General features: G+C 30.5%; 1 protein-coding gene across 3 annotated transcripts in view; it reads left to right on the forward strand.

Annotated features, from left to right (window-relative positions):
- LOC133330984 (tyrosine-protein phosphatase corkscrew-like) overlaps positions 1-18,027 on the forward strand; it is a 107,483-nt gene that overhangs the window by 62,986 nt on the left and 26,470 nt on the right. The window contains exon 1 of one of the 3 annotated variants that reach the window (XM_061539384.1): positions 12,131-12,340. The exons of the other annotated variants lie outside the window; for them this stretch is intronic. Within the exon in view, the coding sequence (XP_061395368.1) occupies positions 12,312-12,340 (29 nt within the window). The 5' untranslated portion in view covers positions 12,131-12,311. Of the gene's footprint in view, positions 1-12,130; positions 12,341-18,027 lie in introns of those variants that run through there. 3 annotated transcript variants of the gene reach the window in all.

Raw genomic sequence — 18,027 nt, forward strand, 5'->3', positions numbered from 1 at the left:
GCATCAAACTCCTCATGTTAATCAGATTGACATCAAATTTTGCACAACGTACAAAATTGAGTATAGAATTACGTAATTGCGTTTTCTAGAAGTACAGACATAGCCCAACGGACGACCTATTTATATTTGTTTGAAGTCGATTTACATACTTTATGGATAGATCTAGGTAGATTCACATTTAGATAAATATCACATATTTTATTCCATCCAATTTCCTGTTAATAGTCCTGTTTAATATACCCATAGTGGTGAAGGGTATCATATAGTCGGTCCCGTCCGACTTTACTACTTTCCTTACTGGTTATTAATGACAAGAGTGTGTTATTTATTTGTCAAGCCAATTGACAATAAGAAGTGTCATATAATTATAGCCTAAAGTATATGGATATCTATTTTAAAAGTTGAAGTTCTATAAAAACATAGAATGTGTTCTACATACATAATTGAAGCCAACAGGAAATTTGGCAAAATTTATGAGTACGTTAAGGGGAACCCCCCCCCCCCCTTCTCGGTGTCAAAAATTTTTTGATTTAATTCGAATCTACTTTTTCTACTTTTTCTTCATTTTTTAAATCTTCAAATATATATGTGCGAAGTTACAAACCTTAACAAGCATTGGTATTCATTTTCCAGCCCATTTAAAATCTTAAAAATAAAAAATCGAGAATGGAGGGGGGGGTCCCTTAAATAAGTCTAGTAATAAAATTGATACGAAAAAAAAAACAAATCCAAACAAGATTAATGTCTAATCCTTCAAAAAAGTTTTGATGCATTTTTGAAAATGTTTGATATATTGCAACAATTTCTCTCAGTGTATTATAGATCTCAAAATTATTATAAATTACATTTCAAATTAAAAACTATAATTTCATTTGTGATTAAATCACGATTATGTATTTAAAGATTAATGAATTTCCTACTTTAAATTACAAGTTCGACGACAGAGAGAAAGATGATATATTGACAAAATACCGACGATGTAATAAATTTGTAATGTAATCAATAATTAAAACACGTGTATGGATTTTTCAAGTACCAAGAGCTGCCTTTATGGGGTAGAAGTGTCTGGATGGCATCTTTCATTACTTTATTACTACCGTCTACTAAGAAAGTAATCAATCATTGTGCTGAAAAATTTCCCTATGTACTAACTTGTCTTGGCATCTGTAATCAGTATTAATATATACAAGCAGGCAGGCAGGCGGAATAAAACCCTAAAAATATAAAAAGTATAAAAAACTTATTTCTTTTGCAAATATCCCGGATCTGCAATAATTTTCTGGTGTGACATGCAATTATCTGTTTTAAAAAATAACAATTATTTTAGCTGCAATTTTCAAACCAAAGTTCTATAAATAGGCATATTGGATTTTTGGAAACTGGAATATTTCTAGGTAGAAAATTATTAATACAGGTACGTTTTAGGGATGCAATTTTCTAAACGAAGTGAATAAATTTTGTATTCTGGGCTTTTGAAAGCTGGTACATTTCTATGTAGAAAATTGCCCCACTCCATTTTCAATATTTTAAATATTTATTTTACATTTTTGGAGGTCAGATTAGCCGATCATAATGATATCAGTTTTGTTGATAGTATGATAATAGAAACCGATATATTCTCAGATATATAAAAAATAAAAGCACAATGTTCGGGTCATAATTTTTGTCTCTAGACCAACCTGAGAAATAGACAAAAATTAAGTTGTTGGTCGAAATATTAAAATTCCTATTGTGAATGACAGAGCTTGCTGAGTATATGAAAACTCCAGAAGAAAAAAGTCGCCATAATTCAAAATTCGGAAATATGGCGCAATCATTTTATTTCTGGCGAACCAATTATATTTGAAGAAATGGCGGGACACCTGAAATTATTTCCAGAGGTAGGTATTTTTACCTAATTTCCTTTTCTTGGGGGACATACCCGCTTACCTGATTATTTTACCCGTGGTACGGGTACCCGGTTCTACGGATACGGTAAATGTAAAACGGGTAATAACCTGCTTTATGAAAATACCTTTCCATTGAGTGGTGATATGAAGGGGTTATCTCAAGCGTTTAGGATATACAGTTGATTAACTCCTTAAAAGTCGAACTTGGGTCTGTAGTCCCTCACTAATCCTGATAGACTACAATGTGTCCTTTCCAAAATGTTGCGATATGTGGCTGTATCTGAAGTCGATCAAACGATAGAACCCTACAAAAACAAAGAAAATTCTTTTGCGTATCCGGTGTTGGTATCTGTCCATAGGAGAAATTATTCAACCACCGGCTGAAGACCCGGCCACCCGAAAAAAAAACTATTCTATTTAAGAGGAGATTCTGCCACTCAATGGAAAGATATTTTCATAAGCTTTGACATGATTCTTATGTATTGATCGGATCCGTAGAACCGGGTACTCGTACCAGAACTTCCGGGTAAAATAACCGGGTAACCGAGTAGGTCCCCAAGACAATATATCCCCACAATTAGAGCAACAATACCTAACTCTGAAAAATATCAGGAAAATCTGGTTTCATGGTTTCATATCTTGATTTGTTGCTATTGTAGGTATTTTCTAGGATTACATTTCTTCGGTAAAATCGATTGAGGAGTTTTTTTGTAAAACATTTCGTCTTTCTAACTCGATTCCTTACCTTATATTTATTGAACCGAAGATGTGATTTTTAATTCTCGCAATCTCCTGCAAACATGCTTCTCATAAGATTTTAAGTGCGGTCCTCAAAGACGAGAAATCGATATTTTAACGTTTTACTGGTCTATTCACAATTTTACCCGCTTCTTGTCACTAAAACCGGATATGTATGCATTTCAATAAACTCAGTATACATTCCTTATCATGTAGAACTGACGGATTCGTCCGAAATATTTTCTGAAAACATATATAGTTATATATATAGTTATGCCAAATACGTCAAAAAAAAAAAAAATAAATAAATATGGAGAAAAAAATAACCGGTTTTTTTTTAATTTTTGAACCGGATATTCCGAAAATAAAACCGATAATAGTCCGGTTCAATAATTTTAGCACGTTTGTTTACCAGGTTTCTAATGATATAGATATAAGATATTAAAACCGGTTTTATTATGTGAATATCCGGTTCAAAAATGTAGAAAACCGGTTATTTCTTCCTCGAAAATTACTTCTTTTACGAATTAAAAAATAAAAAGGAATGTATACTGTGTTTATTGAAACACATACATACAGGGTTTTAGTGACAAGAAACGGGTAAATTTGAGAATAGACCAATAAAACGTTAAAATATCGATTTCTCGTCTTTGAGAACCCCACCTAAAATCTTATGGGAAACATTTTTGTAGACTATTGGGAGGATGAAAAATCACATCTTGTAATATTTGCAGTCCGGATCAATGAATTAAATATTTAAAAGGCATGCAAGAAATCGAGTTAGAAGGACGAAATGTTATACAAAAATGCTCATTCGATTTGACTGCAGAAATGTAATCTCAAAAAAATACTACATACAATAGCTACAAATGAAGATATGAAGATACGTATTCAAGTATAATAGGGTCGCCAGCAAAAAAAAAAAAATGATATATTTATATATAAATTTGTATATTTATATATAAATTTGTATATTTATATATAAATTTGTATATTTATATATAAATTTGTAAATTTCAAAAAAAATATGTTCCTAATTTTTATTTTTTTATTTCATTACAGGTAAGTTCCCATATTTGAATGACTATGACACATAATGGTAAGTTAGTAATGTTATATTCCTAAGAAAATGTGAACGAAATGATATTGGCATGTATAAATTCTATTTACTTTGGCATATGGAATAAGTATGACACTTTATGTTTTGAAGCCTTTTTTGGCTTGATTATGAGCTTTTTCGAAATCGCGAAATAATCCTTCTGTGAATGCTTCCTCTTCTCGGAATATAAGTTTTGTTTAGAATTAGTCATACACACACTACACATTAAAAAACACACAAACAAACAAAAATTCACATTCTAAAAAATGGTCTTAGTCATCACTGGATTTCTTACAAAATAATTCTACCTGTCATTTATTTATTTTATTCACTCAACCCCCCCTCCCATGTCAGTCATATTAAAAAACAATACTGAAATCCATGTAATCCCATGAACACCACCTTTATTATGACATTTTATTTTCTCCGATGTGATACCCAAACATAGTTTATGATTTCATAATAATTATTGCAACATTTAAATAAAAACAATTGCTAAAACGCCCACAATCAATTTAATCTGATGATTGACTAAACGAATTTCTTTAGAATTGGTAATTACGCCTCTCCACAGGCAGATAAACAAAAAACGAACACAAATAAATATGTCACACAAAAATGTTTATTTTATTACAACCACGACGTCATTTATTCCAAACATTTTAAATTTAGCCAACAGACTCAGCACTTGCCTATGACATGGACAAGTTGGGAACCAATCTTGTTGTTGTTCATTTTTCTGCATACCAGCAGAAAACCACAACAACAATTAGAAATTCTACCGGTCAAATAAAATACCGGAAACCGGTAAATGTTTTTGTTTACCTTAAGTAAAATAAAAAAAAAACAAAATCATTTGAGTTATTTTATTGAAAATATTTTATTTTCTTGTTTTGTGTGGTCGCCACCATAATAAAAAAATAACATTCTCCTCCTCTTCCATTCCACAAAACAATGCCTAAATAACAAAAAAACATTGCACTTTTCTGGGAAGAAGAATGTGGGCTGTTTTAAAATATTCTCCAAAAAACGCAGTTTATTTAAAATGATACAAAACGACGCCAATTCATAACTATTTATGGTCGGTCAGTCGTCTAGTCGCCTCCCATACATAAAAAAAGAAAGACTGAAAACAAATAACAAAAGATTTAAGACACAAACTTGCATGTGGGTAACTACTACGTAATTGTTTTCTTTTTCGCTTAGCCGACAAATAACTTAACAAATATTGAATTTACATTTCTATAAATAAAAATTATTTGAAGGTTTATCATTTCAAAATGTATTTTGTTAAACATTATTAATAATGACAATTACATATTTTTTACTAATGATTTCCTCTAAATCAATACTTTAATTGTTTTCTATGTAAATTTCAATGCTTTTCATTTTTGTATATAATAATTAATATGACAATAAAAATAGTTATTTTCACAGACATATTTTATAAACCAATAAAATTCATAGCTTCCGTTCTAACAAATATTTTCACAGAATACAGAAAGTCTTCTAATATAAGGCCTGAAATATCTTCCTATGGCACATATATCAGGACTTTTTTAGAGGACCAGAAATACGTTATAGAACACAGGGAAAAGCACTCATACATAATTTTGATAATTTTTTAACTTGCGACCCTATTATACATGAAGAGAAAGCTTCATATTTTTATTTGGGATTACTTTTCTTCAGTAACATCGAATAGGAATTTTTTTTGTAGAACATTAGATTTTAGATGGGGTTGTGATAGACAAGAAAACAATATATGGGACAAATTTCTTGGCTATTCAGATAGTGATTCGAATTGAACAACGTACAAAAGTCGGTGTTCGCTCAGACAATTTTGTATGGGGAACTAAGTAATTACTTCATAATTAAGGGTCGAACAACGAATGAGAGAGCGAACCACGCTCGTCTGTACATGGCAATATATAGTTATGCCAAATTCTTAAAAACAAAGAATTTCGAGGAAAAAAGATCCGGGTTTCTAAATTTTTGAACCGGATATTCGCATAGTAACAACGGAATTATTTTCTAAAAACATTTATAGTTATGTCAAATACATAAAAAAATAATTTCGTGGAATAAAGAACCGGGTTTCTAAATCATCCCCAATAGCAATTTTCCACCCCCAGACCATGTCCTCGATTTTGTCGTACAGTGTAATCAGAAAGTTGAAAATCACATAAGTTTTCTTATAGAGGACCCGATCAGAATTGTCTTTCTATGGACGATCAAAGGGTCTTTTTTAGGGGTGAAAAAGGAATAACCCTTATTTTCCAATGTCTTTAGTTGCATAAGTTCGATTTCCGCACTTTTATACCCTACACAGCTATGTTGTAAGGGTATTATTACTTTGTGTGGCCCCAAAAAGTTTGTATGGCCTCGAAATGGTGGTCCTAGTCCCATCTTTTAATATACCAATCGTCATTTCTGTTTTAATCTAGATATGTTGTCAGTCCATCGTAATTTCTAAACACAGTAAAGACCAAAGTTATGGATGTATACCACTATTGCTTTTGGTAATGATCGGTTAATATTTCGGTTCCGTTAAATTTCAGTGCTCCAGCTCGATCGGTTCAACCAAATCCAAATTGTATTGAATATAATACAATTTTGGTACTTTTTGTACACATAAGTACAAATATCGAAAACTACGTATATAGCCCAATCCTACATTTCGACGTTAATGTTTATTTGAAATTTCATGATTCCAGCTCTATCCGTTCCTCCAAATTCAAATTGTACCAAATTTAGTACGGTTTGGTACTTTTCTCTCTCCCTCCTTATATCGACTCTACTTCTCAACCTTGATTCGCATTCCATATTTCATGTTTTTAGCTCTATCCGTTCACAAGCTACGAAATTGTACTAAAATTTAGTACATTTTAGTACTTTTCGTATATTTATAGATCGTATTAAAAAAAACTCTTTACCCTTATCTGACGTTAATGTTAATTTAAAATTTCAGGATTCCAGCTCCATCTGTTCCTCCAATATCAAATTGTATTAAATTTAGTACGGTTTAGTACTTTTCGTGTACACGAGTACACACTCTTAAAACCGTCTCCTTATATCGACCCTACTTCTCAACCTTGATTCGCATTCCAAATTTCAAGTTTTTAGCTCTATTCGTTCGTATGCTACGTAATTGTACCAAATTTTGTACATTTTAGTACTTTTCGGATACTTATACTTCGAATTTCAAAAAACCCAGGTACATCTATTCTGCCCTCTATCAGCGATATTCATTCCAAATTTAAGAGTTCTAACTCCCCCGTACCATTTAAGTACGAATTCCCAAAAACCGAGCCTTGTTCGAATGTCCGTTAAGTCAGTCAGTCAGTCAATCAATCACTTTACCATTTTATTAATATAGGTCGGTCTTCATTTTGAAGGCCGATTGGTTCTCTAAATAAGAATGGTATTATATAGAAATTCCAGAGATCCGAAAAGTCGTCCATAGAAGTCCCAATGGTCTTTAACATGATTCTGAAAAAAGGTCTTAAAGGCCTTCCATAGAAGGCTCAATGGTCTTCTAAAGAAGTGTGAAAGTGCTTCTAACGAAAACTAAAAGGTCTTCTTTCAGAAAAGAATTTCTATAGATCTCCTCAAATCTGGAATATTTCCTTAATTTAGTATTTTTCCATTCCATTCGGTCTGGCAATGGAAAAAAATCAAAAATATGTTCTTCCCAAAAACTTAGTAATTGCTGCCCTGTATTAACTTGTCATCGACCTACACAGTGTTTTATATCTTCTTCCTCTTTCCACCTTCTTTTCATTCCACAAAATATTATTTTTGTTTTATCGAAAATATTATTATATTGTCTTAAGTGGTCTTCTTCCTCTCTGTTGCTTACCATAAACAGTAAAATTATTTAAAATATGTCTTGTTGTTATTGTTTGTTGTCTGGTTTCTCTGACCAGCCAGAGATTTTACCAAAATAGGAAGACTCACTTCTTTTAAAAAATGTAGGCGAGTGTTTGTTTTCGCCAAAACGAAATTTAATTCATTGAAATTGAATCAGAAATTGGCGGTTTAGTCATTGATGATTGTATTGAGTCTATTGGAAGAGACCGAAAAAAATCAAAAGACTTAAGACACAAACCCGTAACAAGCCATTAGCAAAGGAAAATTACAAAAAACAACTCACTCTCAATAGAGGCACTGCATGCAAACACACCCCCTCTGTGTGTCTCTCTCGCTTTCGTACTATTTGAATTGCATTCAAACTCTCATACCACAACAACAACAATATCAGTATTAGTACTTAATTTGCTTATTCATTGTTTTTCTTTGTTATTGTTTTTTTAATTTCATTATGATTGTTTGATATTTTGTTGTTGTTATTGTGGTTTTCTTAACTATTGTCGTCGTTGTTGTTGTTGTCCAATTCACAGAATTGAACGCTGCGTGAGTAAAACACAACCGAAATCGATCATAGATCGTAGATTTGTTGACCGCACACTACGTCGTACTTTTTTGTTGCTTTTGTTTTGAATTGTTGTTGCCGTGTGACGCCTGGCCTGTCTGTCGGTCTGCCTGCATACATACCTCCTAAACTGTGAGCCATTAAACATCAACTGTCAAACTGATAGCCCCATGCTAATACGTCAATGGTTTTTTGCTGTTAATTGTGTAACTTACGCACGTACTCACATGTTCTCTTTTGCAGATGACATTTTAATTGTCATTTGTCGTTGTTTTTTGGATTTGTTTTGTATTTGCTATTGAAATATCAGTGTGGACAATATATCGATTGAAAATATTAAATCGCTTAATAGTGTACTCTCGAATATATGTTATGCTTTCCTAAATCAGTGTCTTCTTGTTATATAATGTATTTTAGATTTTTTTCTCTAAAGCTCAAACAAAAGACTTACGACACGAACCTACTAGTATTTGCTCACAAAAAGTCCAAAACTACATCTAGGAAACATCAGTCAGGCTTAATCCGCGATTTATGCACTTTAAAATTTTTGGACCATATACCCGAAGAAGTCTTTTCTTCCTCTCTTATCTATGAGGTCTGATAAAAAATAACTCAAAGTAATACCCCTCAGTTATAAAACACTTATGTCAGCGTTTTTTCCTATCCTTGTAAAATCTTCTGAGTCGTATCAAAACGCTTTTCTTTCATCGGTGTTTTTAGTTCAAAAAGTCAGCAAGGGGCCAAGTCCAGAGATTACGGTAGTTGAAGCATGATAACTTAACCCTCAAGCATCGGCGTGTGAGCTCGTGCTTTATAATAGTACAAAATCCGTAATTGAGTTTTCCCAAATTCAGTGAGTGTCTGGGGAATTGCTTCGCGCCAACGGCGCCTAACTTCAAGGTACTATCCCTTATTCACCGTATGTCCTTACGGCAAGAATTCATGATGCGCCATGCCATTGCAGTCAAAGAAAAAAATGTGCAAATCCTTCACATTTGACTGAAGTTGAAGTTCATTTTTCGGTATTGGCTCTCATGGGCTTTGATTTCATATGAAATTTTTGAAGTAATCTGAACGACATTCAACAGCTCCTGGGGATCAACAATCTTCGCTGTCGCTCATCACAGTGCTATGCAATAGCACACGAAAGGACTGGTAATAGAAGGCTGTAGAACATTCAGACCTAATGTTAGAACTATCACGCCGTATATGCTTCTTCTAACTTGGTCTTTGACGAATTTTTCCCGCCATCTGTCGTATCCTAGAAACAACACATGCTTGAATTTTGGGCAGTGGTTGTTCTCATTGCTTACCTAGTGTTACCTCCTCTGTGGCGGCGCTATCTTCTGCAACTTATGTTTTGTGTTATCCTGATGTGTTGATGTTGTAGTGTGTTACGCTTCGGAAATATAATTTACAACCTACAAATTTCTTAGTTTGAACAAAAAATCTTTAAAATATCGTAATTTAACTTCATTAGACAAATGTATAAAAAATCTTAAATGTATTTTGTTTACATTCAATATCTAGATTTGTTTCCGCACTAAAATTTCACTAGGAATATTAAAGTATACTTGGCGCTCATTATAGCAAACAATGAACTTATTGCATCATTTGTAGCCTACTTAAGGTGTTTCGACTATTTGCTCTAAACATTTAAAATAGGCAATTTTTACCCCATCTCTTCATTATTTCCGGGTTCCACTCTATTGGAAATACTTCGGTAGATATCTACGATCGGGTTGGTCTTTTTCTTTTTATCATCCCAACGTCACCTCGGATCTGGAAGGAGCATTTTGCAAAGCTTCTGTGTACCGTGCACAAAAAAGGAGATAAGACGATATGTGTCAACTATAGAGGAATTTTCCCCCTACAAGACGCATATATGGGAAGGAGCGTGCTGTGTGAACGACTGAAGCCAATGGTCAATCTTATTATTGGATACTATAATGCGATTCAGTCAGTCACTTTGAGGTGTTGTTGGTGGTAGGGGGTAACTTAGTCATATTTCTTTATGGCTGCTGAGATGAATGAGTTGTATTTTGACAGGTTAAAAAAAAGAGAGAAAACAAGCCCCAAGACAAGGAGAGAGAGGTGAGCTTACGTTTTGCAAAATAACGTATTTGGTGCTTGGCATATAACACCTCCACACACACAAGTTATGAGAGAGGTCTGGCTCTCGCTCTCTCTCACCTGTTGTTGTTTATAACTTTTGTTTTATCTTGTTTACGTTTTTTTGTTTTTGCTTGGTTGTTTAAAAACAAATGTAAGTTTTCAATTTCGATTCATTTACGTTCATACAGTCGAAGTGTTGAGAAGTGTTCTGAGAAGTGTTGCCGCGTACGTACGAAGATATACACGGACGGATTCGCATTTCAAACATCCCTCGTATCATTCAGCATTCAAGCAGCACCAAAACATAAAGAGCGCGCGCGCACCACTTTATGTAGACGAAAAATAAAAAGATTTTCAAATAATTTAAAAGAAAATAAAAAAACTTAAAACAAATTGAATTGTTGAACTGAATTAAAGTTTGCTATAAAAATTTATATAGAATTTTGGTTACCATTACATTTTTTGTTTTGAAATCACCAAGGATTGGTTGTGTGTGTGTTATTTTATTTGCCAAGTGATTGATCGATAAATGGATGATTTGTAAATTGAAGTTAAACAAGTTTCCTTACAAACAGCAACAACAACGAAAAAAGGAATCCAAAATCGAGTTTAACAATTTTGTAACCAAAATCGGAAAAACAGACCATAACCAGCAGCAAAAACTAGTCAGTCAGTCAGTTTGAAAAAAATTGTGTAAAGAAAAAAATATTGAAATTGCACTTCGTCGTATGCGTAAAACTTGGAAAACTTGCAAGTGAATTTTTACAACAACTAGAAAATACTTCTCCTTTAAACTCCAAATGAAGGGGTATTTAATGTGGTCAGAATGCATTCTTTGTATATCCATGAGCATTTAATGTGTGCCCAGATAAATCAACAAGAACAACAACAACAACCAGAGTCACAAAACCCCCACAAACAAACCGCTCAAGACAAAATCGAAAAGAATTTCAATTCTTTGAAAAGTTGCCATAAAAATTTGTTAAAATCGATTAAAGAAAAATACGATAAAACGAATAAGAAAATTATTGTTAAATAATTTTGAAAAATAAGAAAAGAAAGAAAAACAAATACAAAACTTAAAAGTTAAGAAATTTTATACCAAAAAAATAAATAAAAAAACAACAACAAAGAAATATTAAGAGGAAAAGAGAGTATTATTAATTTTATAACAGAAAAAACTAAAGTGAAAGAAAAATCTCAACAACTTGGAAATCATCAAATCAAACAACGAATTTTTCAAAAAATTTTAATAAAATAAAATTTTAAAACTTCACAAAAAACTAGTCAAATTCCAACTCTAAAAAATCTAAAACATACAACGAATTTTATTCTTTTTTTATAAAAAACACAACATTCAAAAATCACAAAAATGTTGAATAAATATTTAACCAAAATCTCCAATGCTGTCCAGCATAAAAACAAAGAAAATCTTAAAAATCATCATCAACCACTAAGCAGCAGTAGCAGTTATGATGAAACCCACAAACAAAATGCCCGTAATTTGGAATATGAACGAGCCATTGCTGCCTCATATGCTGCCATGTCCTCGTCATCCACACCCAAAAAGAAAAAACCAAAAATTAATGTACACAATACGAACAATACCAAAACTTGCCTAACCACAAATGAATTGGCCATTATTATTAAGGGAGAATCTCAACATCACAACAACAAACGACACACACTCAAGGAGTCACACAACATCTCCTCCGGTACACCACCAGCTCCCATGCGTGCCACCAAAAGTTCTTTAACTTTACATTTATCCACCTCACCATCATCGGGTATTTACTCAAATGTTTCATCATCATATGGTTCGGCAACATCAGCATCGCTCAAGACTGGCCATTCATCTTCGGCCTCATCATCGTCGGGTGCTTCCTCCTCGGCCTCCACGGAATCCCTGAATTCATCGGCAGCCAGTGAAACACCATACTCATCGAATGTCTCAACACCCACTTCATTACCATCCTCCGGTAATTTGGTGTGGCCTGTATCTGCCAGCCGACTACATTTGCCGCATGAATTGGCCATGTTAAGGATACGAATGTGGATTTTCCCGTGGGTATTTCCAATTTTTTTTGTTCTATGATCTTTTTTCTTATTAATTGTATACAATAGCAAATTTTCATGAACGATACAATCGCATCGACTACAGTGAACATGCATAAATGCGTTAAGGATAAAAATTGAAATTCCATTTCAAACCGGATTTGAATTGATTTCAACTAAAGCAAGGCTTATTCAATTCAGTGTTTAATGTTTATTATCTAGGAAAAAGTAGACAAATGTTTGTTTCTTCTTCTTTTTTTGGGGCTCTTTAAATGTTGAGGTATTCAGATTATAGGCTTGTAAAGATTTGGTGCTGTTGGAAAAAATTGAACCTTATTGGACTTTGGAAAAATTGTTATTTAAAAAAATTAAAAGCCTACAAAAAACTAAACAAGAAACGTTAAGGATTTTTGGAATTTTGTTGATAACTCTATTCATGCCTATTGTTGAACCAATATTTTTAATTAAAATAATGTTTATGGAATTCTTAAACATACATTTTAAAAAAATTAACCAGAAATATTAAAAAATACGAATATCTATTCTCTATAATAATCAATAATTGTTTTATGTCTTCGCCTACATAGCCTTTGAAATAATATTTAAAAAAATATCTACCTCTAGATGGTCTTTGTGAAAATATTTTCTAAAAAATGCATTGTCTTGGTGGTCTTTGATAAAATATTGTTTCAAAAAAATCAAGACATTGATGATGGTCTTTAAAAAACTTTTTTATCTACGCCTAGATGGTCTTTGGAAAAACGTTCTTAAACAAACCAAGGCTACCCTGATATTCTATGGAAAAATATTTATTTGTAATGTACGTCTAGCTGGCCTTTGGAAAAATATTAAATTTTTAAGTACACGATGTAATATGCGACTTGGAGAGTTTAAAAAAATATATACTCCAAGACTTTTTTTTTTTTTTTGAAAAAAAAAATTAACAAAAATATTAAAAAAAAATCCAAGTGATTTGTTTGCCATCTCTCATAGAATCATTCGTGTACAAATATTATAAACAAATCAAGCATTTTATGGTCTTTGACAAAATAATTTTATAAAAATTCTACACCTTGATGATCTTTAGAAAGAATAGTTTTTTTTAACAGTTTACACTTTATTTTTTAAAAAATATATTTTTGTTGTCTTTGAAACAAAATTGTAAGTCAGGCATTGATAGTGTGGTTCTTAGAAAAATATTTTTTAAAAAATTATGCCAAAGGGCAAAATAAAAAATTAAAATAACATATAAATATACAAAGGAATAACGCTTTGGTTGTCTTTGAAAAAAATTGTAATTCAGACCATGGTGTTGTTTGAAAAAAATTGCTCGTAAAAAGTTACGACTAGGTCGTTTTAGAAGAAATATTATTTTAAATGGGAAGAACTTGGTAGTCTTTGGAAAAAATATCTTTTAATCACATTTAAATCGAAGTATTAATGGTCTTTGGAAAAATATTCTAAAAATATTTGCTACTTTGAGATATTGGGGAAATATATTTTCTTAATCTAAGCGCAGATTGTTTATTGAAAATTACTTTTAAAAAAATTAATGATTTTAGGGTCTTTCATGGTTTTTAGAAAAATATATATATTTTTACTGTTTACACCTTGCTTGTCTGGAAAAATATATTTTAAAATATCCTTTTCCAAAAATGTTCGTAAAAAGTTTTAAAAAATCTAAGCCTAGATAGTAATTGGAAAAGAATAAGACGTTGGTAGACATTGATCAGTTTTCAAATAACGATTTTGATGGTCATTGAATAATTTTTTTTTCTAAAAAAAGGCTTAATAATCTTCATTTTTTTAATTTTTGTAAGTAAAGTCTTGTTGTTCTTTGAAAAGATATTATTTTTTAACAAATCTACGCCAAGGCAGTCCAACACGTTGGTAGTCTTTGAAAAACAAAAATTAAGACTTTCATTTTGACAAAATGATAGTCTTTAAAATATTTTTTTTTAAATCAACGCTTGGATAGTCCTAAGAAAAAATATTCTAATACGTCTCTAGAGTATGGTTTTATTAATACTTCAATGGGTTTAAAAAAGTCAGGACTTGAATGTCATGAAAAAATATTATTTTTAAAAAATCTACAAAAAATAAAGCCTTTGAGGTATTAAGAATTGTTTTTAAATATAAAAATAAAAAATATTTTTGTTATCAAAACCATGACAATGATCTTTCACAAATATTTTTTTTAAAAAGGCATGTCAATGAAAAAATTATAAAGAACTCCCTGAGTTGTGGGTCAATAAAAAAATATTTTAATAAAATACACGTCTGTTATGGATCAATGACAAAAAAAATTAAATTAATTTTAAGAGATTTTTTTTTTTTTTTTTTTTTTTTTGAAGTGTAGAATTTTGAAAAATATTGTTAATTGACCTTTCGAAAGCCCGAAACTCGGATTTTTTAAATTAACAAAAATAGAAGCGTGGAATTTTTTGAAGAGACCATTTCAATGCGCAATTTTTTTCAAAGATACACTTTTTAGAGAACTATTTCGGACATAGATTTAAAATAAACATTTTATCAGTCTTTTCCAATTCTTGGTTTAAAAAAATTTTAAATGTCCATTCATTTGCGTTGTGTTTTTTAATATTTTTTAAACCTCCACGTCGATTTTGGGACATTGGATAAATTTTCTATAAAAGCTGTGCCTGCATATCAGATTTTTTTTCACAAAATAATTAAGTTTTATAATGAATTCCACTTAAAAAACTTCTTATTTTTTCCATTCTTAAAACGATATTTATTTTCTTTCTCACACACACGCACACCCTCTTTTATTTATGTCTTAAGGAAATAGCTCAGAAATTCCATTCCAATTCCACCGCTAAAAAATGGAATAAATTTTATTTCAAGCATTTATAAATATTTAAAAATCTAAAGTAAATATTTTAGTTAACATTTAAAACAAAAATAAACAATGGTTTAACATTGTTTCACTTTTTTCCGAAGTTCTTTGTATGGTTGTATCACCAAAAAGAAAACAAAAATAATAACAAACGAAGTAAAGACAAAAAAACAAGCAAATTGTGTTAATTGAAATGTTTAACAGAATGTTAAACAAAACAACAACAAAAACAAAATGTGAACCATAGACAAGACAAGCCATGGCAAACAACAACCACACCACCCACAATTAATATCTGTTCGACATGGAAGGTAGTCGCAAAAAAACAGAAAAAAAACAAAATAGCGAAAATGAAACTGTAGCACTCAATGGTAGCAAAACATTCATCAATCAATCTGTTCGTCTTTCTGTCTGTCACCCACCGTTCTTTCATCTCCTCATCAAAAAGTCACTTAGTTAATTATGACAAGCAAATGAAGATATTTATTTCAAACACCTAAGTTTTGATAAGAAATTATTATTTTTGTGTTTGTATTTATTATTATTTCCATTTTGTTATTTTGCAATAGTCACATGTTTGAAAATTGTGTCCCTCAATCTATTTATTTTTTCTTAAATAATTCTGTTTATTTTTGTTATGCAAATTTGTATGGCCTACCCTCAAAAAAGAAAAGAAGTGCAAATATCTTTAGAAAATATTCCCCAAATTTTGGAAAGGAAATTATTTAAATAAATACAAAAAAAAAAATATTGGTTAGGCATATATTTACAAAAGTCCGTAGACGTTATTATTCAAATAAGCTGATGTTTTTCATTTTAGGAGTAAATTATTGAAATTTCCAATTCTAAATTGAAAAATGATATTTATGCATTAAAATAATTCTATATTAATTACAAAAATGCCAATAATTATCGGACATAGTTTACTGATAATTTCTGTAATTAATAAAAATTATCTAAATCAAACAAAATACCCCCACCATTTTTACCACTTTTTTGGAGTATAATGTTTGGTCTATTTCCAAAGTTTTTTCCAAGGAATTTTTCATTTCGTTAGAAATAAATAAAACGGCTTGAAATATTTTTTAAAAATTGATAGCCATTTACAATTACTGTCAATTAATAATTAAAATTGAAAATCACACAGCCTAAAAGTATACAATATATTACAAATATTACAATTTGCCTGTAATTATGCTTTTATCTCATTTCCTACAAGGATTTTTGAAAATCATTAATCAATATACGAAATTAGGCGTGGATTTTTATTAAATTATTTTTTCATGGTCCAGCCAAAGGCGTCAATTTTAAAAAATTATTTTTAAAGCACAGGCATAGATTTTATTTTCTTCAATGCCTACAATTAGGCGTGAATATTTTGAAAACTATTATTTTATGTTGTACAATTTTAAAAATATTTTTTCAGACTAACCACGGGCATACATTTTTAAAAAAATTAATGCCTATTTTTTTCCTTACCAACAATCAGTCGTAGGTCTTTCAGAAAAATTGTTCTTCTCAACAGTTAGACGTGGTTATGTTAAATAGGTTTTCAATGTCTATTTTTAGGGGTTGACTTTTTAAATATGTTTTCAAGGCAAGCGTAGATTTCTTAAAAATATGTTAAAAGAAACAAGTGCCCTTCGGAAGCGCGTATTTAAAAAAATGCAAAAATCGAAAGTCAGTTTTTTTTTAATATTTCGAAATTTTCTTTTGAAAAAGTGGAACTTTTACGCTTTTGGAAGCGTGGCGTTTTTAAATACTAATAAAATATTTTTAAGCGATATTTCCGATACGTATTATTTTTTTAATTTTAATAGACCTTTCGAGAACTTTCGGAGGCGTATATTTTTTAGAGACCTTTCAGAGACGTAGATTTTTAAAAAAAACATTTTTTTAAAACATTTCGGGAGCGTCGATTTTTTAAAAATATTTTTTGCAGACCTTTCGGATGCTTAAACTTTTTAAAAATATTTTCTAAAAACCGTTTGAGGGCGTAGATTTTTTGAGACCTTTCGGAAGCTTCGTAGATTTTTTAAAAATATTTTTAGTGGCCTTTTGTAGGCGTAGAATTTTCAAAAATATTTTTTAAAACCTTTTCGGAGGCATAGATTTTTTTAAGATATCTTTAAGACTCTTTATGGAGGCGTAAAAAAATAAAAAAAAAATAAATGGGGTTTTTAAGTGTATTTAAATATATATATATATATATATATATATATAATTTGTTTAGAAGACCTATCAAATATGAAGATTTTTTAAAAATATTTTTAGGAGACCTTTCCCAGGCTTAGAATTTTTTAAAAATATAAACAAATAAACTTTCAGAAGTTTACATTTTTTTTTAATATTCTTTAAGCCACCTTTTCGTTGCGTAGTTTAAAAAATATTTTTAAGAGACCTCTCAAAGCTGTAAACATTTTTAAAATAATTATTAAATAACTTTTCAGATGCGTAGCATTTTTTAAAATATTATTTTTAATAACTTTCAATATGCTTAGAATTCAGAGGCGTACATTTTTTAAAATATTTTTTTAATATCGGAGGCGTAGATTTTTTTAAAAATAACATTTTTATATAAACTTACAGAATAGTAAAAGACTTTTTTCAAATTTTAAAAGGACTGTAAATTTGTTATAAATTGCTAATGGCTTTAAGAAAAACTTAATAATTAGGAATTTCCTAAAAAAAATATTTTTAAACTAAAATGATTGGTAGTATATAGTTTCAAGTTTCAAAAAAAGCTTTATAGGACTATTAATTAAAAAAACTTTGAAAATATATGCATTTTTTAAATTATTTTTAAATCGGATTCTTATTAAGAAAATGTGTAGAAGAA

The sequence above is a fragment of the Musca vetustissima genome, unplaced genomic scaffold, assembly GCF_032173495.1.
Source record: "Musca vetustissima isolate MV318-11 ecotype Yass unplaced genomic scaffold, APGP_CSIRO_Mvet_v1 utg16925, whole genome shotgun sequence".
Lineage (NCBI taxonomy): Eukaryota > Metazoa > Arthropoda > Insecta > Diptera > Muscidae > Musca > Musca vetustissima.